Here is a 23144-nt window from a genome sequence, read left to right on the forward strand (position 1 = left end):
TTTTCAGTGACTCGTTGAACAGACTTTATTCTTCACATTCATTCTTAATTGTATGAAAACCACCAGGCAGGGTGAGGCAATTCTACGCAGTAATGTTTGAGAACTTGATCTGGGCAGCAACATAAATACAAAACCCAAAATACAAGTGAGATTCCTCACTCTCCCATGATGCGCACTTCCAAACTCAAAGGTACTTACTCTCCGTAGCTGTCGTGAAGATACATTTGGGCGTTATTGCTGGCTGGAGCACCGCAGTGTAATGCCCACAGCTGAAGATTAGTTTCCTAGCCTAACTTACTGACATTTGACAAAGCTTTTAAGGTCTTCCAGGAATTTAATGTACTCCTGGTGCTCCAGTGCAGTGCTGAGCTCAATTAACTCATCAGCAAATGCATTGTCCACTCCTCGGTCAGCCAGGAAATCCATCAGGTGATCGTACAGAGCCTGCAAGAGAGCGACAGAAAATGTCCTTAGCAGAGCACACCTGGATACGGGTTGCTGTTGGAATGTCCCAACAGGCAGGGAGACCTCTGCCACCTCCCCATCCCCTCCTCAGCAGGGTGAGAGGCCTGGAGAAAGGGCACAGGGCACAGGTCATCAAACCTTGGGCGTATAAACCCAAACCCAGCACAGGGTTTGATGAACAACCCAGAACAGGGTTTGAGGTTGATGAACAGCCTGCAGGGCCAGGAGATAAAGGCTGTCAAAGGCAATGCATACCCAATACCGAGCTCTGCCTCTCCCCTCTGCACAATGCAGTGGCCTTGGGGGTAAATTGCTCTAGCAGTATCTGGAAAGTGTCGTATCGGATGTAACAATGGGTTTGAGAGACTAAATCTTTTACCATCACCAAATCAGTTTTTTGGGGTTTTAATCCTACCTAACTATTGCAACTGCAGCACCTTGTTTCAGAACTAAGGTTCCCCCCTTGCTCCTCAGAAGAACTGCTGCTGTTCTGTGCAGTGCAGTACTGCTAACGGCTGCCATACTGCCTTTAAACAGCGAGCAAATCATTCCTTTTGGTCTTCTGCAATCTGAGTAGATAGTAAATCATACAGATTCCTAAATTAATTTGCTGTCTCAAGTCAGACAGAGAGGAAAACAAGAATATTCTAGAGCACGCTGACCAATTTGAATATGAATGCCTCCCAAAGAGATGCACCCGAGGAGTAAAGCTTTCATCATATCACACGTGGCCTCCAACTCAGCTGTAACCTTTTGGAAGCCTGGCATTACGAACAGGTAAGCAGATGCCAGATAGCTGGATGTTTGTTATTAGTGTCACTACTATGAAATCATACACAAAGAACCTAGAAAACAAAGACATCTACACCTGGAATCTGTAAGCAACACTGTTCAAATCACAGATGAAAGCAGATTTGACCGAGTATCAAAGCACCTCTAAAATATGTTACAACTGCTAGGAAATGATCAGCTCACAAAACCTGGCAGAGAATTAGCTTCAGCTTATCAGTCCCAGTGCTGTGTGACTGCTGGGACCATGTAATAATCCCCAGTTTGCAGGGGAACTACTGCCTCGTGGCAAGCCGGGAGAAAGCAGGGGAATCTCCAAGGTGACACATCCAGGACAGGACTCATTGGTAAATCAGCAGCAGAAGGAGGCCAGGCAAGAGCAGCTGGAGTGCCCCCTGCAGCCTTCAGCCATATCAGCACTTACCCAGTCAAGGGAATCTGTATTGAGGGTGTAATTGGTGTCCTTCCAATCTGCTTCTCCCGTGGGCTGAAAGCTGACCTCCCTGATTGTGAAGATGTCACTTTCCTCCTCTCCCTCCTGCCCAACCTGAAACAGGAAATGAGATGCAAGACATTCATTAGCTCTAATTACAGGGCACCATCAACCATTGTATCCTGAAGCCTAGAAATACGACACTCCAGGCAAAACCAGGCAAAACCTCAAGACGGGTACTGAGGCCACTCCTCTCCCCTCAGCGTGTGCCTGAAGACGAGCACACACGTGCCCAAGAACAGAGGAAATCCCACAGGAGGCAGCCTGCCAGCTGCTGCTGCCAGAGACACCTGAGGAAAACCAGCAGCCCGACTATACAGAGATGTACGAGTCTCTTCTGCATGGTTCTAAACCAGTCTTCAGAAGTTTGCCTAGCCTTTGTCAGCTAACGCTGCTTGCACAAGAGATCTGTTAAGGTTTACAAAAGAAACCACAGAGGTCAGTCTGAAGCCAAACTCTCAATTCAAATTTCTCCCTTCCACTTTTTAAATCTCTGCCTCTCTTTGTGATAATGTCTTGTACCAGTAAGATTTGCATGTTACTGCTGCGTTGTATTAAATCTAACCCGTTTGGGCCATTCCTGTTTGCCCCTCTCAATGTGTCACTCTGTTAAAGAAGCCATGCTTCCCTTCTCTAATTTCACTCAATAAGCTGGCCTACAAGCAGCTGATCAGAAAGGCAGGTCAGGACGTAAGGAATGCAATGGAACATCTCCCCAGGGTTTATCCTTGCAAAGATAAAGCCTCCGAGTTAAAAAAAAAAAAAAAACAAACAACAAACAGGTAAAAGAAGACTGCATTTTCTGTAGATTCAGGAAAACCAAGAAAACTATAACCAGCAGTTAGACGCAACAGTGGCAGAATTAATTACACTGCAGTAAGAAGCAGGAAATGCCTGTGCAGCAAGCCACAGCTGGCTACAGCCGACACAGGACCAGCTCGATACTCACCTCGTCTTCGGGATAATGGCAGTCAAGAACAAGGGTCTGTTTTGTATCATCTTTAACTACTTCCACAACAAAGTTTGGAGTTGATGTAATATCAGGCTAAATAAGAAAAAAGTTGCATCAGCACTGGAGTCTGAACAAGAGCCCAAGTGACCACAGCCCAGCCCAGCACCGCCGTGCATCGCCCTCTTCCCCACATCCCTTCAGCCTCCTTCCCCAGCCTCGCCAGGGACCAGCACGGCCTCCCCTCCCCGACGTCTCTCAGCTCTTTCTCTGCTCTGCATGTGGTCACAGAGGGAGAAGTCACTGGTCACAGTGCTCACTCAGCACCAGTCACTGCAGACCAAGCCACCTGCCTCGAATTCCACCACTCCTTCACAGTTTTTAGCAGGACTTTGACTAAAAGCCTAATTAAACCAGACTGAGATCCTTCTGCCCAACACCACCGTGCAAGGGCTACTGAAAAACAAATCTGCCTTTTGCAACTTGATACTCCCAAATATCAAGGGGGGGGGACGTGACTTGACACTTTCTAGCATTTTACCTTCTAGTTCTGCCTTCCCCCTGTGCTCGTACCCACCAGGAAAGCTCCCACCACCCACTTTACCTCCTGCTCATCGGGTTTCTGATCTTCTTGCGTGTCTTCATCCACCGAGGGTGGGATGCTGTTGTTGATGTTGAACGTAACCGTTATCCTTCAAAAGAAACAGCAGTAAGGACCTTAAACACACACAAACACCCATTGTGTTTCTCTGATTTAAAAAGTTTGCCTCAGGCACAGAATTAACGCTGACGAATCCGCACGCCCTGAACAAGGCTATACTACAGAGATGCTCCCTAACAAAGCGGACTCTGATTGCTCTTGTGAGCATTTTTTAGGTTTTATGAGGCCGAATTTGCTGGTTTTAGGGCCGGGGGGAGGCCGCGGCGCTCACCTCTCGCCGGCCACCTTGCGGAGCAGCTTGGCCTCCGTGCCGTGCACCTCCAGCTCCCAGCCCCCGGACACCTGGGGCAGCGCCTTGTGCTTCTGGATCTTCTTCTCCTCCTTGATCTCATCCGCCAGGAACTGCGCGAAGGCTTTGTCCCCTGCCCACGGGACGAGAAGAGAGAGAGAGATAATGTCACCGCCAGGGGACAGCCCCGGGACCCCCCCCGCCTCCCCTCCACGTGCAGCCCGGCCGCGTGTCCTCCCTCCCCGGTGTCCCCTCATGGTGTCCCCGTCCCCTTTCCCCCCTCACCCTCCGTGTGGAGGCCGCCACAGCCGCAGGAGACGCCGCCGGCCGAGCCCCGGTGCGGGCGGAGCAGCGCGGCCCGGCCCCCACCGCCCCCCAGCTGCCAGAGGGAGCGGGCCGGGGCCGGGGCCGGGGCCGGGGCCGGGAGCGCGGGGCCGGGCCGGGGGGCGCGGGGCGGGAGCGCGGCCGCCAGCAGCGGGCGAGGAGCGGGGAGGGCGGCGGCGGCGGCGCGCAGGGCCCGTGCGAGCAGCATGGCGGGGACAGGCACGGGGCGAAGGGGAAGGGGAAAGGGAGGAGGCGGCCCCGGAACTGGAAGCGGGGACCGCGGTTCGAGACCGCCCCCGGCGAATCGGGCGGGAAGAGGGGGAAATAAATTGAAAGTACCACAAAAAATGGGACAGGAGGGAATGAGCGAACCGAAAGCAGATGAATCGTCACCACAGTGAGGGTGGGGCGCTGCTGCTGGCACTGGGAAGCGAGGATGTGCCAGCCCGCCACAACGCCCCATGCCCACGCTCCCACAGCAGAACCCAGAGGAGGGCTCATAGGGGGTCAGAGGCCCACCCTCGGCAGATCCGGAGAAGGAAAAAATTAAAAAGTACCACAAAAAACACAACAAAAACAAACAAGCAAAACCAAAAAAACGCCCTATTGAGGATGTTGAGGATGTGCCACTGCTGTTGGCACTTGGAAGCAAGGATGGGGCAGGCTGGCGCGGTGCCCAGTGGTGTGAGGAGAACATGGACGCCACACACTGAAGCACCCTGCACTGCCCCTCTCTGTGGTAAAAGCCAGCTTTTGGGCAGCCCCTCACCCATTTACTCAGAGCACCACCATTGTTTGTCTCAAGGAGGCTGGGCCGAGGCCCTGCGCCCCTTTGGCAGCTGGCCCGCTTGCCCCCTGGTGAGGCGGCCCCAGCACGAGGCCACAGGCGAGGCTCAGGCTCATGGCCCCGCGCTAACTTCACACCCCCGGCTCCACGCTGCCCAGCATCGCCACCCCAGGCTGCTTGGAGCCAAGGCAAACCCACAGGAGCAGGTACGACAGGGGCCTGTCCTGCCTCTTCTAGCCAAGCACCTTCCCTCCGCCTCATAAAACACTCCCGGGACCTGGATTTTTGCCATCACTCTTTATTAAGGGAAAAATATACAAACCAGTTACTTCTAAATCAACTCCCATCCCCTCCCTCAGGCTGTTTAATTAAGACTGTCCAAACAAAATGTGCTTTTACTCCATTTTTCCGTAGAGATGCGAAGTCTGTAAAACCATGGAATAGATACAGAGTGCTTTGATAATTCCCTGCAGTTTGTGTGAGTTACAACAACTGAAGTAACAGCTTACTCCTGAAATCCCAACCCAAAGTGTCATGCAGACAAAAGTGACAAGTGTTGTCTGTGTCCCACAGTCCTTTTTTTTAAAAAAAAATTTTTTTTTTAAGTACCAAAGAACAATACTGCATACATTCAGTATCACCCTCTCCAGGAGCAGGCTGAGCCGAGACACTCCAGGTACGCCAGGTACCTACTTAGCTAACTACCACTTTGGGAGACAATTTGAAGATCAGCACAACTCAAATTCCAGTTTTAAAAAGAGGTATTTGTCCCAGCTTTTAAAGAAACAACCAAGGTAGGTCCATACTGGGAGACCAAGGAGAAGGCATATTACAAGGTACTGTGTGACCGTGATGCATGTAACCAGAAGGATATACCGTGACATGCAAAATGCAGTTTGTCCCCACAGATCACAAGCAAAGCCAGCAGCTTTCCCCAGAAAAATACTGAGAAGGGCTTGCCAATATAATAGCCAGTATGACTGCATCCCTGCGCAGCCCCATTAATATGTCATGAGCTTGTATATTTGATATTTGAGGGATACAAGGACTAACCACCACTTTAGTCAGAAGAAAATCCTATCATAGCCTGCATGAACTAATCCCCCTATAGTACAAAATGACACTGCATGTACAGAACAGTCTCCTCCCCCATCCCTTCAGACACCTAATCTTCTTTAGTTCAACTCATCCAAAAATCTGCATAAATTAACAAGCTATATCAACAGACTCTGTTGAAACTGTAAATTACCTCTCCCAGAGAGGTTATTCTACAAGTATATCCTTTAAAAACAATTTACTTTTTATCCCACAACAGCACACAGTGAGAATATAACACAAACACTTTCCCTCAGATTAAAGAGGAAGTCTGCCCTTTGGAGTGGTTCTAGATCTTAAATTCTAGAATTTAAGCAACAAGTTTCATGTTGTCAGTTTTCTACAACTGAAAAAAAAAAAAAAAAAAAAAAAGGTAGATGCCAAAAGGATATGGAAGAAAATACAAATAAGAGGTACTAATGGCAGAACTATGATTGTTGACAATACCATGCTCCAAACTTCTAAGGGAGGTTGAAGAGGGGAGAAGCACTGGAGCCTGGGCAGAAGACAGGAATGTTTGCTGAATCAAGGGCTTTTAATGAAGTCCAGTCTCTAAACCACATTTTCATTCTTGTTTTGCTGAATTTGCCTCAAATTGGCCTGATTAGCTACTGTGGATGGGAGCCAACTCCAAAGCTAGAAGCAAATGGACAAGAGCGAGTCAAGACAGGAGGGTCTGCTGAGGAATCACATGCCCCAACAGCAAAGGGGAGAACGTCCAATGCACAGGTGGCTGGACAGCCCCTCCAAGGCTTAGAAACAAACAGTGAAGACCTCTCTGGGGTCTGTCCTCATTAGTGGCCTTCACACAGTCCCAAATAGGTGGTGAACATGACATGTGGGCAGAAAGATGTGTGATGAGGTAAGACAGTAGCACCTCCCTTCTAGAAATAGTAAAAGGAAAAAACGTCATTTTTCCCCCTATATATAGGGATTTAAAAGTAGACATTTAAAATTTTCTCCTTTTTTTTTGGCAATAAAACCTGCTAAAGATACAAGCACGATCATCAAAAAATACCCAGTCTGCTCAGAAGAGCTCTTAGGATTTCATTTCCTCTTATACAACCTGTTAAATGTCAGTAAGTGTTAAAAACAGGAGTCTGAGAACAGCTCCCCTTTCCGCCCCCCGCAGTAGGGATTTATCAAACGCATGTACACACACGCACAGAGAACACACTGCATTCCCCTCTCACAGATTAACTGTGAAAAGGACAATTGTTCTAAACCACGGAAACTCGTGAGGTCTGGCTCTCACAGAGAAGCCATTTTCCTCGAATGCTTTTACCTGATTGGCAAGGCCAAGCTCTACCGTTCCTGTACATTCATTACAAAACGAGAAACAGTCTTACAGGGTGAGCCTAAAAACGGTGCACGCCTGGTGGTCCCAGACCCCCAGCTCAGTTCTTGGCCGTTCTCAGCCTCCTGCGGAAGTAGTCGGGCGCCGCGTCGTACAGCCAGTCTGCGTCCACCACGCACAGGTCCCGCATGTAGCACTTGTTGGTGTGAAGCAGCCCGTTGTACACCACGCAGGCTGGCTTGCAGTGGAAGAGCACAGAGGAGGGGTGGATGGCCACCAGCTGGTGAGAGTCCACGGTGCTGTAGGTGCCGTCTGGCTGCAGCTCGGCGGCGTTCATGAAGAGGCTGTGAGCCAGGCAGCGGCGGATGTTCCCGGTGTCCCCGCGGGAGGACTCCATTGGGATCGAGAGCTGGTCAGCAGTGGGAGAGAGAGAAGGTGGCTGGTAACGCCTTACAGAGCAGCCTGGGCTCAGGGACCCCTCACATCACACCCAGCAGGGCCAGCCAGCAAGCTGGGGCTCCAGCTCCAGCTTATGCATCACTTCCTGATACTCCTTCTGGCTTCAACCCAGAAAGAGGGGATCTAGATCCCACAGAGCTGGCTGAGGTGCTGCCCTAACCTCACCCACAGGCTTTCAGAGAACCCTTTCTGCCCAGAAGCGCTGCGTGGAGAGGACAGGCTGTGACTGCTGCTCCCTCTGGGCCGGCATCCATGCTCTGCAGAGAACAGCAGCCTTGGCAAGGTCTGAGTGCTCCTAACCCTCCAAAGCTACTGGGCCCATCCAACCTGCCCCAAAAGTCTTCCCTCCCTCCTCGGCAGCTTGGAGGAGAGCTGGGGGCCATGGCATCACGTGCTGCAGGGACCTTTGCCACCTAGTGCAAGGAAATGCTCGCTGCCAAGCATTACTTGGTCTTGCTTCCCGTACAGATCTGCTTGCCCAGGACTCCAGCTGGGAGTTATTCTCACAGAGCGTGCTTGTGCTGACGAGTAAGCAAGCGTGTATGGACACCCTCGTGGGGAAGCACAGCCCTGTTCTAATGGGCTCCTGAGATCAGGAGAGACTGTGTCATAAATCCAGCTGGGGTATGAAATACAAAAGGCCCGCTGGGAATTCAGCCCAGGTAGACGTTAAGCTAATCCAGGCTAATAGCAGAGAGATGAATCACAAAACAGGTCGAGACTCTCCGCCTCTAGGAGCGAGTTTCAGGCCAACCAGCATCTGCAGCAGGATGGGGAGCCGAATGGCAGCTCCCACTTCACATCCAGACTGTGAGCACCCAGCGGCAGCTCCCACGCTGTGCCTTGTGCTGTGTGGCTGGCAGGAACGGTGCTGGCGTGTGAGCTGCTGCTACCCCGACTGCCTGACTCCATGGAGAAGCCAGTCAGTGGGGGCTGCAGAGCCCAGCATCACTCCGGGGCACACACAGCACAGCCCAGTCACGTTACAGCAGCAAAATTCATGAGGAATAACCACCCTCTGAGAAGCCTTCCCAGAGCTCCGCTTCTCCTTTCACCTCTCCTCGGCACTCTGAGCCCTGCAGCTCCAAGATTTTGGGGCACAGCTGCACAGTCAGGAATTCTACATGACTACTCACGAGAAACTGAAAATACCACCATGTTTTCTTGCTTCTGGGACTTGGTGCACCGAGAAATCAGTTTGGGGACAAAGAGAAGGATACAAACAGATGAAACAGGCAAACACAATATGGCAACAAGTTACCTTTACACAAATATCCCTGAGCTGAGCTCTGATGTCTGACACAAGCATCATGTTCCTGCTGTTGACAAAGTTCTCTTTGCACCATTCCTGCAGCAGAAGCACAAGGAGTTAGGAGGAGCCATTTCTTCACCCAAGAACAACAACAGTCTTTGGACACCAGGCAAAGCAGAATCCTCCAAACATGGACTCTCCCAGAAAAAAGCTGCTAACCCGTTTCCTTGTCAGATTTCCACCCCTGACTACCTCCCTTTGTCTGCACTCCTTCCCACAGCACCAAGAGACCGACTGCTGTTCTCTTTCTAGTAAGGGCTGCTCTGCAAGGTCACTGTGTGCTGCAAACCAGCACTTGATATCCCACAGGTGGTGAAAACAAATTATCCAAGAGTAGCAGACGTTGCACAGAATGGGGTGTGCTAGCCTACAGATCTACAAATCAAACTAAGAAGTTTATAGAGCAGGATAAATCAACATCAGTTTTTAAATATAGTCAGCGTTTGTGCAATGACAGGGTATGTTCAGGTATTTATCAGTCACGATGCTCTCCCACTCCCTCCTGTTTGCAGCTGTAAGCAGGCAAGGAAGAAATCCAGCTCTGCGAGTACAGAACGGGTCTCACACAACTCTGATAATCAGATCTGCTGCAGCCTTCTGGGGAGAGACAGTGCCCGAACAGCTTTCTCCCACTACCCAAGTGTAAAGTACGAGTGAGACCTCCCTTCTCGCAGGTGCTTTGGAAAGATGCATTTTGTATCAGCTCTGAAGGATGCAGGCGTCACTGCTGCATGCCTAAAGAACCCCTCACCGCCACGGCCCCTGACAGCACCTCAGAGCACCCTACCTTGTTGCCACTGACGTTTTTGAAGGCCCTGTACACGTTGAGCAGGGTAAGATGATCGCCCTCACTGGAGATGAATTTCTTTCTGACAGACTGCACTTCTTCCCGCCGGGCTGGGGGGTTGTAAAGGACGCTGTCCACCGAATACAGCGCTATGATGGTCAGAATCTCTTCTGTGCAGTGGAACTTCGGGGCCAGGAGGATGGTCTGCAAACCACAGAGGAAAACTGATTGACCAAATGCACCCCAGATGGGCACTTTTCTGCTCACTGACAGCTGAAAGAACTTTACCAAGCACCGTTTAAGGAAATTCCATAAACATTTGGACTTAAGGACAACTGTAAGTCTTCTTCGGGGCCTGCCAAGCACCTTTAACAGAAATTGCTATGCTCTTTTTTGAGACCAACCAGCTCAGATTCAGTACAAACACTGTGACTAAAACCCACGACAGTATCAGACACTTCATGAAACTGTTGAACAGTGCTACCAGCAATCCCGGAAACTGCAAGAGAATTGACCTTGTTTCAGCTTCAGAGGTGCCAAAGGAAATAAAATAGCTTTTAAAAATCTCCTTTATGTAAGCAACAAATGACAGGCAAACCAGCACAGCTGCTGCAAAGAAAGCTGTGCTCATTAATGTACCACAAATACACCAGTACAGCTGCTGTCGCCCCAAATTCTAGACCTCGTTTAAGGGGTTTGAAAGAGAAATGATAATGGTACTGGGAGAAGCACACGAAATCAAAGTGAGCTGGGTTTTCTGCAGTGTTACTTTTGAGAACTTTGGTTCCAGCGGGAAGGCAGCCATCTTCTTTCCCATGGGAGTCAGGACAAGCTGATCTTCCTTTCGCTCCACAGCCCCCAGCAGGTCCAGCTGCTCGATTGCTGCTTGAATAGCATCTGTCAGAACAAGACGGTTCAGGCTGTGAGATCACATCCCTGCCAGTGCCAACCAGAGGGATCAGCAGCTACCATCACCACCCTTTTCCCCTGAGCAGAGGGACAAGCACTTTCAGTTTATCAGTTTAGAGAAATGAGCACCCCAGTGATCCAGCAGAACAATCACCTCTTCCTATTTAAGTAGCAAGAACAGAGGCAGACCTAAAGCTGCTGTCTGCAGCTTTGAGCAGGGGCCCTGGGAGATTTTCCCTGGCAGTCAAGGCCAAGTCCTTTATGATCCAAAACTGCTCCTTGCTCTGTTTGCAGGCTGGGCTCTCCAACTCTGCCATAACCATGGCTGCTCTGATGAGACTGAGCACAAGTGATGAATGAATCAAGATTTTGGGACCACCAGGAGCAGATGCACAGAGAGAGACAGCTCCCTTTTCACAGCCCTGGCCTTCTACACTCCATCTTCTCAGGCTGGCACAAAGACGTTACTTTTAAGCAATCCCTTAGTGACTCATTTTTTCCAAAACTGCTTTTATAAGCACTTACCAGGAGATGGTTTGGACATGAAGTCAAAGGTGAGTACATTGGGAATTCTCAAAGCCAGGAGCTGAAGCATCACGCTGGCCAGGTTACACCTGCACGGGCAAAAAACAACAGAGATTATCTCAGTTTACAGGCAAAGAACAGTGAAGGAAAAAAATAAGGAGAGAAAGAACAGAATCCTCAGATCTGTTCAGATCTGTGCTGTAACTTGACAGAGACCAGTCCAAAGCTGGCTGGTGAAGCCTGACTTCCTGAACAGCCACTCCCTAGACCCAGTTTTGCTGTTGAGTTTTTACACAGCTCCATCTGTAGCAGTACAGAGAAGAGGTGTGGCAAGAAGTGGGACAGCATCAGGATTCTGTTTGTCAGGGAATATCAGGACTCCAAGCACGTAATGTCGTGCAAGCACAATTTAGGACGGGTCAGACAGAAGGTTTATTACCTATGGTTGTAGTGAGAGAACTACAATCATCCCCCCCTCTGCCCATGTTCTCTCTTGATGACTATGAAGACCAGACTTAAATATTGCTTCAAATGAAAGCAGCAAGGGAAATAATTCTAATGTTAACAAAGCCAGGTGTGCATTCCTTTGGCAGGATGGACTCCAGATAATAATGTATATGTTAATAAGACCAAGTACCCGCCTGGAGATGGACTCAATCAGCCTGTTAACGGCCTGATTTGACAACATGGAGATGACTCCTGGTGGAGCCTGTAGGAGTGGCACACCCAAGCATTATTTTCACTGGGAAGTAGGGGATGAATAATCAGACTGCCAGCTTTGGTTGAAATTAACAACTTCCCAGCCAGACCTCTCAAATCTTTGATATTAGTAATTTTACCACCACATTCTCACCTCTGTATCTCGGGTACTGTCATTTTGTCAAACTTCTCAAACTCGTCCTCTGTGTAGAGCCGGTAACAGATCCCGCTGTCCTCCCGCCCTGCTCTCCCTGTTCGTTGCCAGGCCTGGGCCTTGGACACCCGCTGGACTGCCAACACTTCCAGACCAATTTCTGAGTGTGGAAAAGAATTGTTTCAGTCAACATTTACATAACACAGGGCTCTGAAAAAACACAACCTTGTGGAATTAACAACAAAACATCCCAGGAGTCTCCCATACAACTGCTGCTCAAACTTTCCTTGATGTAGCACCCTGAAGCAAAGCTCATTATCATGCACTGTGTCTGTGAAGAGAAGATTCATATTTGATACAATTTACCCCCACATGGCTGGTACTCCATAAAAACAAACATCTAACACCTGGGATGTTAATTTAGACAGTGCAGAGGGTGCTTTATATCAGCTGCCAGTGGGGCACATTGCCTCAAACAACTTCTACAAAACTGCAAACAATCTCTGCATTGCTCCTCACCAGGGTTGTACTTCTTTGCTTTGACCATGCCTGTGTCCACAACATATTTTATTCCCGAAATGGTGATGGAGGTCTCTGCAATGTTGGTGGAGAGGATCACTTTGCGGCAGCCCTACGAGGAAGAATAAACTAAAGCCAGTCAAAAGCCATCTCTGCCATGGGAGATTCCACTACTTTCAGCCAGCGTGGGTCAAGCCTCCATATCACTATAGCACACTACAACCACACACCATGTTTGCTATGCCAGCTCTTGTAAATAAAGATAACCACTAATTCCTAATCAGTTTTTAAAACAAGCACCTACGAGTCTTGCAACAAAGCACACCGAACAGAACAGTTATCAAATACGTCTTTACAACATTTTGGTTTAATTTATTGCACAAGCAGAAAATCTGAATTCCTGTTTATCTGCTGAATAGGAAACAAAAGGCCCAAGGCCACAAATTTCCTCTTCTTATGGTCCTGCCAAATACGCCCAGGTGTTTAGCTTTCTTAGCGTTTGGCTGGTGTATTAACTGCCATAGCTTTTTATGCGATATGAAGTCATATGAAATGGGGCAAATTTCAATTCCTCTGCCCCTTTTTTTCTCTCCCTAATCATTCCCTCTTTTCATAATCCCAGACAAGTTACTGTACGCCTCTATTAACACCACCCCGGTTGCATTGCCTTATATCACACTGGAACCAATCGGCCTGAAGTAAACAATCATGCAAGCAAATAAACTCACCCTGCTAACCCATCACATTGCCTCACCTTGGGAGCAGCCTGAAAGACTCGGAGCTGTTGAGAGTAGGGCAGAGAAGCATAAAGAGGCATCACCGTCATCTGCGGGCAGCCATCAGGGAGGTGCTTGGAAATGTCTCGACAGGTTTTGGTCATCGCTTCAATCTCTTCCTGACCAGTCAGAAACACGAGGATGTCCTGAGAAGAGGGTGCTTCCTGGAGCCAGAGGAAAAAGCAAGTGAGAAGTTACAGCAGATTGGAGAGGGAGGGAGAACTGAGGTTGTACTGACAGCAAGTCTTCCAAGATGGCCAGAGAGCAGGTCATTGAAGCACGTACAGAAGAAAGACACAGAATGTGTGAGCTGTGGATCAGCCTTGAGATCCCAAAGGATTCATCAGCATTTTGCAGGGTTCTGTCTGAACACGATGGAGGAAACACTCGTATTCACGTATCTATTTCATTAACTGTCCAGGACATGTAAGGGGTAGGGCCACCACGCACAAGACAGAAAGCTCAGGTGAGAGGAACAGGTAGGTATTAGGCAGGAACGAACATCAGAGAGCTTTGCATTGCAATCTGCTTTCAACTCCAGCCTTGATGTACAAGCCCCAGAATCCTACCAAGATCACCTTCAAAGCATTAGATGCAGGGTAACAAACAGATTGATTAAACGATTTAACTGCCTATCTGGCAGTTTTGTGTTCAATCACCCCGTCACAAAATGCCTATGAGCTGTCATTTTAATACATCCCTGCTTGCTCTGTATGTGCAATAAATTAGAATTTGCCAGTAAATTAGGATTGTCTTCATGCCACTGCTCGTTTATGCCTGAATTTCCCTCCACAACCCAAAGCTCTTTATATTTGACACAAAACTACAGGTTACATCTTTTCGTGTATTTATACACCCGCTTGCCATGTTTTCTGCTGATGTGAGGGCTTCTCTCCATCTCCCACATTCGCTCTGTGGTCGGGGCTGCTCTAGAAGACCCACACCCACTTCAGGGACACCTCTGATTTAGCAGCAGCAAGCCCAAGCCTCTCAGGAACACCTCAGTGCCTCCAGCACAGCAAACTGCGAGCCCTCACGGCCCCAGGGGGGCACAAACTCGACGAGAACTCCGTACCTGATGGATCTGGAAGACTGACACCAGTGCTGCTTGGAGGTAATCGCTCTGAGGCTGTTTGGTGTAAAAGACCTGAATGGGATGCTGCCTGCCCTCTAAATAGAGAACGGGAGCTCCGTTGAAGTACTGGGAGAACTGGTCAACATCCATCGTAGCTGACATGACGATCACCTACAATAAGAGCAAAAATGGGTTAGCGCTGCAGCTCGGACCCAGCAGAACACCTACCAGTCGAGAACTAACCACAAGCCAGCTTCCTGAGACTGTGCTACAGGCTCAGAACAGCAGAAGCACAGAGTTTGGGACAGAAGAGAGCAATCTTTCCATGTTACAGCCATCAGCTTTGGTATGACACAAGTGTAACATGCTGGTACGATAAAATGAGTGGAGTCATGTTAAAATTCTCTTCTGACATTTAATAAATAGAGCTGAGCACCCAGAATGCTGGGCTGCACAAGAGTCTTTTGAAAAAAATTGTACTGGGAACCTACAAAGTCCCTTACATGCCTTCCTCATCAAAGCCAAGATGCACTCACACACTTCATCATGTACTTGCACCCATCTTCATTAGATAAAAAACATCTGCTTGCTCCAAATCATGACCAGACACATGTGCAACCTCCCTCCCCAGTATAACCACATCATACAGCTGCAGTAACAGAAAGGTCCTGTATCCAGGGCACCCTCAGGAACACACCATAAGTTGACCACTCTAAACTATTCAGATTTAAAAGAACAGGAAAATATTCAAGACTGAAATTTCAAGCACAATGGAAAAGCCCAGCAGCTACTCAGAGCACAGAGGCCAAGCCTCATCCCCGCCTCTCGCTGCCATCCCAGCCAAACATACTTTTAGTGGCAGTTTGCCCAATTCCTTTCGTTTCTTTTGGGCAGCTTTCACCACTCCGAAGAGCACATCCGTGTGGATCGTCCTCTCGTGGGCCTCGTCCAGGATGACAACGCTGTACTTGCGCAGCAGAGGATCCCCGATGGCCTCGCGCAGCAGCATCCCGTCCGTTAGGAACTTGATTTTTGTCTCATCAGACGTCAGGTCATCGAAGCGCACCGTGTAGCCCACCTAAGGAAGCAACCATAGCAGAAGCATAAACACAACGGGATTTACATTTCTCACTGCTGTTGTACCTCACAGCAGGACCACAAAGTGTTCTGGTCAACACGTCAGCCAAGCCAGGACTGTGGGAGAATTTCAGAAAGCCTACAGCACATCCACAGACTGTGAGCAGTTTTTCTGGTAAATCTAACGCTCCACACAAAGGAGGGTCCCAACACCGCACCACTTTTTCAAGCAGAGGAACACAGATAGTAACCAAGGAGTAAAATACTGAAATCAAATACAGGTTCCCTTGGGCCACAGAAGCAGGCAAAAAGCTTCTTTTTTTGTTAAATTCAAGCATATTATTAAACAAAGACTACCTACCAGCCCCGTGTCTCTAGCATTTTTATCATACCCACGCCGTTCATGACACTTCAGTGCCAAAGCAGCCCTCTACAGCCCCCAGGAGGGCACCCACCAGCTTCCCCAGCTCCGTCCTCTTCTCATCCGAGACTCGGGTGGCCAAGGAGATGGCAGCCACTCTGCGGGGCTGCGTCACCGCGATGACGCCTTGGCGGCCGATTCCTGCTTCGTAGAGGTACTGAGGGATCTGTGTGGTCTTCCCGGAGCCTGTTTCTCCTGAGGAACACCAAGCGAATGGAGATTTTCCATCAAACAAAAGGTCCCAGTTGAACTTCTGGGTTAACTTTTAGGTGTTTCAGCATGGGGAGAAGGCAAGTGGAGCCCACAGATAAGCAGCAGCAGGGCAGGGGAGGAATCCAACGCCTCGCCCCCTGCCCAGATCTCGTTATTTCACCCAGGCTCTCCCCAGCCCCCCCGGGTTACGGCGCACACCCCACACTGCTGTCTGTGGGGTGCCTGAGGTGATGGCTGCGTGCACAGAGCGCTGTGTCTGTGTGCGTGTCCTCGCCCCCCCCCAGCAGCTCCCAAAGCAAACCCGTAATCAAATCCAAGCTGTAATTAATGACAATTTAAAGCTGTCACAGCACCAGCGAGTGAAGGCTTGGCACCAGCGCACCTCCCTCTGCCCTCCCGAGCCCTGAGGCAGCGCCCCAGCCCCCCCCACACCCCCCAGCCCCTCACACAGCCCCCTCAGCCCCCCCCCACACCCCCTTTAGCCCCCCTCACACCCCCTCCACTCCCTCCCCCACGCCCCCCAGCCCCCCCCCGGCGCCCCACCGATGAGCACGGCGCTGTGCAGGCCCCGCAGCTGGCCGAGCAGCGCGGCCCGGGCCCTGCAGATGGGCAGCGAGCGGCGGGCGGGGGCCAGGCCCGGCCCGGGGGGGGCGGCGGGCAGCATGGCGGGGCCGCGGGGCCGGCAGGGGAGGGGGGGGGGGGGAGGGAGGAGGGAGGGGTCACGTGGTGCGGCGCGGGGCATTGTGGGAGTTGTAGTCCGCTGCTCTGAGGTAACTGAGCTGGGGGGGGGTGGGGCAATGCCCTGACCCCACAGCAGCCCGACACGGTGCCCAAAATGGTGCAATTCTGTAAGTTTAAGGTCTGTTTAGGAAGAAAGCAACCACAACGCTCCCTCGTGTATCCGTGAGCTTTAATGGAGAATCCAGGGACAAAGCACTCCTGGTTCTGTGTGCCCTAACAGCCCGCCTGTGGGCCAGCATCGCCTCACACGACCCCATCGCTCTCCGGCACTACAAACAGCCCCAACCTCGTTCTTAACAGCAAGAACAGCGAAAATCTGCAGCTAACCAAGATCAGGTGTAAAGGGGGAGCCTCTCCTCCTGCATTTAGAAGCTGCAGATCAAACTCGTATTTCCATCTGTCCCAATATGACCAGAGCTACGCAGCACAGCCAAGTCTGAGAGTGACCGGACCCCACGAGCTGACCTGTGCTGAGTGCCCCGCGAGGCTCCTCACACAGGTATTTGTAACTCAGCACAGCTCCAAGCTAAACCCCACTCAGTGTCACCGACTCACAGTGGACAGATGCTCCTACCACAAGCTTCATGCAGGGACTACATATTAAACACACTGAACAAACAATCCTTTGTCTTGGCAGTTCATAGAGGCACTTCTGGGGACAGCTTGCATTAATGTTCTCTTCAGGGGCCTGGTTTTCCACCTCTGCTTTTTCACCATCTGCCTCAAGACTACAGGATTATCATACAAGAGTAACAAAAAAGCATCCACAAGACATTTTATTCAACTCATCATCTGAGATATTTGAGCAGTTCCAACTCCAGACAAGCTCTCTTCCCTAGTGCTCCAAGTAATAAAATGACTGCTGGAAGTGTGCACGTGTGAGGGAGGGCTGGATTTTGTAGAACTACCTCTTCAGACAAACCAGTAAGACTCAGACCTGGTTACCAGAACACGCAGTCTTTGGGGGAAAACCATCAAAATGTAGTCTCAGCCTGCAAGTGTGTTCACAGAGAGGCACGTTCCAGAAATAACTGGCAAAATAAAAAGCCTGTATGCTTTATGCTGAATGCTGTATTTCTTACAACTCAAACAAGGCTGGAGACGTTAACAACCCAGACTAAGAAACTTTTGCCATTGAAACAGGGACTTACACTTCCAACCATCTTGTAGCTGTTTTATCCAAGAATAAAAAAGTTAAAAAATATGTTTTGTTTTTTTTGTCCCCTGCAAAGTTTCCCATATAGTTTCCTGTATCAAATAACTTGAAAAAATGCTTTAGAAATCACTTCAAACAAGTACTTATGGTCTTGTTAATTGAAGTTGACAGGAAATGGTTTCCAGTTTTAGTTTTTTTGGCTCCACTGGATTAATATTTGCATTACCAGCACAATAAATTCCCCGACAAGGGAAGACACTGGTAGCCTGGAAGCGTCTTGGATTAGACTGCCATTTCATAAAGTGCTTGTATTCAAAACCATAGAGCTGTTGAAAAGTGTTCTTTCCACAACGGGGAACGAGGGACTCCCCGGTACAGAACATCAGGTCAGTCTCTGCCAGCTGTCGCTGGGGTTTGGCACAGCCCCCTGCTAGCCTCCAAGGCGTTGACCTTCTCCCCATGCAAATCCTCCTGGCCGTTCTTCTGGCAAGGGGTTGTAATTAGGATCATCTTCTGGCGTATCAAATATTGCTTTCCTGGAAAATATATTTTTTTCTTTAGAATACACATTTCACAATAAAATCCAGACTGCTCAAATTCTACACGCGTACGCTGCTCTCCCTCAGAAGCTGCCTGCCAGAGCACCGCTGATTTATACCCAAGTCACACGTGCTCTCCAATTAGGAGCCATCTGGAAGGAGGTCTAGAATTATGTGGCTAAATCAACCGAGACTGATGAGATTTAACTGGAAGTTAAAACTTCCATCTCCAGTGTAAGGCAGAATTTCATACAGCTAGAATGCTTCCTCAAGACTGGCTAAGAGAGAAAAACATGAACAGAATATTGAAGTGCTCTTTATGCCTTAAGAGGCAGACAAAGTAAGAGTTAAAACCAGTCGGTATTATCTCAATTTCACAGATAGGATGCAGGCACTGACAGGCAGACTTGAAATCCACAGAATATTGTATGTTTAAGACAGCGTTAGAGACCAGGAGTTTCCAATTTACAAAAACATAATATTCATGCTTTATCTTGTATGTTATTTTAACCCTCATAACTAGTTTCATGTTCTTTCCTCTCTTCATAGTTGTTTTTTTTTTTTTGTTTTGTTTTTTTTTGTTTTTTTTTCCAGAAACAACAGTGTAGTGGGTGCTTTCAAACCAAATCAGGAAAAAAAAATAAATCACAGGCTGTGTAAGAACAACTATCATATCCACGACATCTGAAAAGTAATGTTTAAGACAGTCCTTAGAGTAGCTGAGGGGATTATTTCTCTTCACAGGAGTGACAGGCCGTTTCAGAGGTATTTTCAGAGTAGGGAAAATGGAAAATACCAAGAGTATTAGAGGATTACAGCTGACACATCAAAGAAAATTAATGAATCTGGGAAAAAAGTCCACAAATCTGGACCCAGGCGAGTAATGAGCAGCCTTCTGAACACACACATAAAGGGATTTAACTGGCAGCCTGAGAGCAGGGTGGCACTTTTTCCACAGAGGAAGAAAGCCACCGAGGCAGCATGCACTGCTCTGGCAGCTTGGCGATTCCTCCTGCACACAGCTGGGTGTGAATATGGGAAAAGAGAAACCTCAAGCACTCCCCCATTACAAACCTGCAATTGGGCTCCTCCTTTGCCTGAGGCTGCATTTTCAGGCAGGCAGCCTGCACCACGCACAGCCTGCGGCCAGCCAAGAGGAGCACAGAGCTACCAAAAGAGACCGGCGCAGCTGTTCCAGGACAGCTCCTGCTGCATGATTGCCCAGAACAGCTGCTGAAGGCAAAGCCCTACTGAACAAGGAACTCTCCCTGCACGTGTACTCGACCAATCAGTTAAATGAGCCTAAATATGGCACTTTAATTACTGAGAAGAGAATCAGCTCAGCTCCATTCCAAGAGCCTCACAGACCCCGCCTTTTGATGTCAGCTACATCAGCTTCCAGTTGCAGCCCTTTGTGCAAGAGGCAGCTGAGCAGTGCTCGGTGCTATAAACACCGACACCTTCTGCAAAGGTTGTGAAAGGAGGTTGATTTACAGACAGCAAACATCAGCTGCACCGCATTTCACAATCGCCCTGCTCATACCTAACTGGACTTGCTCCTCACAGCCCAGTGAGACGCATCTCTGGTGCCACCAAGAGGCAGAGCTCAGCAAAGCCTACCGAGTGTTACCAAAGACATCGGGGGTTACAGGAACCCTTCAGCCCTGCCCCTCAGGCTACCAGCCACCTACACACCTGTGCGCCATCCCCTCCTTTGTTTGGCAACAGGAGATAAATAAAACAGCGAGTGCATCATTCCGCAATTCTGTCTCAAGCTGCCTTCTTTACCAGAAGTCAGCTGGACTGAATTATGAAGAGCTTTCACGCCAGCCCTATTTTATACCCGTTCCAAATGAGAAACCAGTACTTACAGGACAGATGGTGTTCTCAGGAGCCTTCCTCCACCAGGCTGATTGGGAAAGACATCCTCTAAGAAAAAATATATATGCCCAACTGCAATGCCTAATAAAGAAATATCAAACGGTTATTTCTCCAGTGCTTCTTTATGACTTACAAGAGCTTCACAAGAGTCTTCAGGAAAAACAAACAAACAAAAAAAACAACACTGATTCCTTCACAGGAAATATTAAAATATAGAAACACAAAAAACAAGGAAGCACGTTGACATCAGATGATAAGCTAAGCTTCCACAAGGAAAGCAGCTGTCACTGTAAAACATACTGACATTAAGGTGTTAATAGAGTTATTAAGACTAGCAATTATAAGAGGTTCTATACCAAAAGTCTCGCATCAATAATTAGATTATGCATCTGTGCTGATGTTATCTGTGCTGATATTATTCCTTCAGCTTAAGACTTCACTGATTCCTAGCAGTAAGGAGCCAAAGCCTCAGAAGCTCTTTTAATCCTTGTTACAGAAAAAAAAAAAAAGTGCTGCAACGTTTAGAAATCAGAGAAGCCTGGTATAAATACACTAATATTACATCAGACTAATGGTAAGCCACGAGAAAGCATTTAGCCCCAGTTTTTTTCCCCAAGCTCCTTGTTTCATGTAAAACACCAGCAGGCCCAGATCCTTGTGACTGAACAACTCCTTACCCAGAAGATCCACGATGATGGAGTTCCCCAAAAGCAGTGAAAAGCCCATCAATACCCATGGGAGAAACGGGGCTTGGAAAATGAGCAGACCAAAGAAGTTCATGCGGACGTAGGGGTTCCTGCGGCTCCAGACGTACACCAGCATTATCGTGAACGCCTGGCCCAAGAACACCAGGTTTACAAACAGGCCAAAAAGCTGAGGGGTGGTTAAAGGAAACAGTTCACCAAGTCGTTGTTCTCAAGTCAAGCACAGAAAGAATTCATCAGCTTGATCTGTAATCCCACGTTTTCCATACAATTCTCCCTTCTACATTCCCAGGTTCAAGTACGTTGGATCTATGGTCAAATTCAACACTTACATCAGGATTCAGCGCCCACAGCATGAATAATCTCTTTAAAATAGAGTTTATTGTGAAATCACTGAAGCAATAGCATTGCTTAGGTAACCTGGGCACAATTATGCACTTGAGCAGCGCCATCCTCTGAGGATCTCATTTCTGTAATTGTGCTGAACAGCAGAAGGTAAAAGACCAGCCCAGTAATTAACAGCATTAAATGTTAATTAAATTAAATGACAGCCAATAAGCATTAAAAAACACTTTAAGAAGTACTACTGTTCCGCAAGCTACAAGACAAACATGCTGTCATCTGAGAACTAAGAGAAATTAACAGCGTGGTAGATTTCCTGAAGTAGCTTGGAATAAAACCAGGAAGGATACAGTCATTAAAAGTCCTCCAAAAAGGAACATAAATACAAAATCTGCCGTCCGACCTCGGAAAGAGCCTTCTTCAAGCATTCGGCAGTAACGGTATCTGAAGTCACAGGTCAGGAAAATTTGATAGCAAGTGAATTTAAAGAGAGAAGGTTTCAATTATGCAAAACACGCACCTAAGCTCAGGCATCAACTCAGTCCGTTAGTTGGCTCAGTCTGGGCACCTCAGCAGCGAGATCAGACCCAGAAGTAAAATGTTACAGGGGAAAAAATTCCCAGTTTCAGAGCCAACTCGCTGCAAAACCCATGAAGGATCAGGCTTGTACAACAAAGCCTTGACGCTACAGAAATAAATGTCAGGCCTCTTGGCTAGTTACAGAGATGTTGCTGATGTCCATGACACGGGTGATGTCAGCAGTGCTGAGCTCCCAGCAATTCCACGGTGGAGCAGAACTGAGCCTTTGGCTACCCGCACACACAGTGACACACCTACACTCCGGAGCTGTGCTTTCTAAGGAGAGGACACAAACCCGATGAAGGATACAAAAAGATCATGTTAAATAAAAAATTAAAGCCAACTGGTCCAAAGAATAAGTAGTTTGTGATTAACCTCCATACCTGGAAACAAGACAGAAACAAGGCATTTAGACGTGACATCTCATTTTTACATCCTAAATAAAAAGAAAAGTAACGGTGCAACTGAAACATTCATTACAGTAAATGAGATTAAGGCTCGGGCTCCCATCCACCGATCCCTCTTCATTAGCGTTTTTAGTTTTTAACGTACGCCTCTGACAGTAGAAGCCAGTGCGGTTTGTGAGCCTCCATCTCCCAGCAGATGGCCCCGACCAACGGCCACCTTTAACCCCCTGCCCCACCCTCCCCCCCCCCCCCTCAGGGGAACGCTCACCTGAAAGTGCTTAAATATGAGCTCGGGGTTGAAATACAGCTGGAAGGGCGTGATCAGCTCCAGCTGCTGCAAGGGAAGAGCAGAGAGAGGCGCAGTGAGCGCCCCGGGAAGCTGACACGGGCCCCACAGAGCCCCACGGCCCCCACAGAGCCCCCCCACTCCCCTCACAGCCCCCTCAGGGCCCCCTCACAGCCCCCCCCACCCCTCAGGGCCCCCTCACGACCCCCACATCCCTCTCAGGGCCCCCACATCCCCCTCAGAGACCCCCCCAGCCCCCACGCACCACGGCGGCGGTGGTGAGCACGCAGGCCGTGGTGTAGGCCCGTGTGACGGGCGGCACCTGCAGGTACTCCTGCCGGAACGTCTGGTACGCCATCTTGGCGCCCCCCGCCCCGCCGCCGCCACTTCCGCTTCCGGCCCCGCCCCTTCCCCCCTCCCCTCCCCCTTCCGCC

The 23144-nt window shown here is 49.1% G+C and overlaps 3 protein-coding genes across 3 annotated transcripts; all 3 read right to left on the reverse strand.

The window, feature by feature from the left end:
- C1QBP (complement C1q binding protein) lies at positions 1–4222 on the reverse strand. Its single transcript, XM_068655611.1, has 6 exons — positions 3932–4222; positions 3629–3779; positions 3301–3388; positions 2697–2792; positions 1679–1801; positions 1–444 (listed from the first exon to the last, which is right to left on the reverse strand). The coding sequence occupies exons 1-6, from the start codon at positions 4176–4178 to the stop codon at positions 295–297; spliced, it is 855 nt and encodes a 284-aa protein (XP_068511712.1). The 5' UTR covers positions 4179–4222; the 3' UTR covers positions 1–294.
- An 813-nt stretch (positions 4223–5035) lies between these two features.
- DHX33 (DEAH-box helicase 33) lies at positions 5036–16776 on the reverse strand. The gene is made up of 12 exons (XM_068655610.1): positions 16619–16776; positions 15897–16057; positions 15215–15442; positions 14365–14535; positions 13268–13453; positions 12514–12625; positions 11995–12154; positions 11142–11230; positions 10477–10604; positions 9708–9911; positions 8870–8956; positions 5036–7558 (listed from the first exon to the last, which is right to left on the reverse strand). The coding sequence occupies exons 1-12, from the start codon at positions 16737–16739 to the stop codon at positions 7250–7252; spliced, it is 1956 nt and encodes a 651-aa protein (XP_068511711.1). The 5' UTR covers positions 16740–16776; the 3' UTR covers positions 5036–7249.
- A 798-nt stretch (positions 16777–17574) lies between these two features.
- On the reverse strand, positions 17575–23129 carry DERL2 (derlin 2). The gene is made up of 7 exons (XM_068655612.1): positions 22976–23129; positions 22693–22758; positions 22327–22400; positions 21789–21882; positions 21070–21265; positions 20383–20473; positions 17575–18508 (listed from the first exon to the last, which is right to left on the reverse strand). The coding sequence occupies exons 1-7, from the start codon at positions 23066–23068 to the stop codon at positions 18403–18405; spliced, it is 720 nt and encodes a 239-aa protein (XP_068511713.1). The 5' UTR covers positions 23069–23129; the 3' UTR covers positions 17575–18402.
- Positions 23130–23144: the final 15 nt, after the last annotated feature.

This window comes from Anas acuta, chromosome 19 (genome assembly GCF_963932015.1).
Source record: "Anas acuta chromosome 19, bAnaAcu1.1, whole genome shotgun sequence".
NCBI classification, from domain to species: Eukaryota; Metazoa; Chordata; class Aves; order Anseriformes; family Anatidae; genus Anas; species Anas acuta.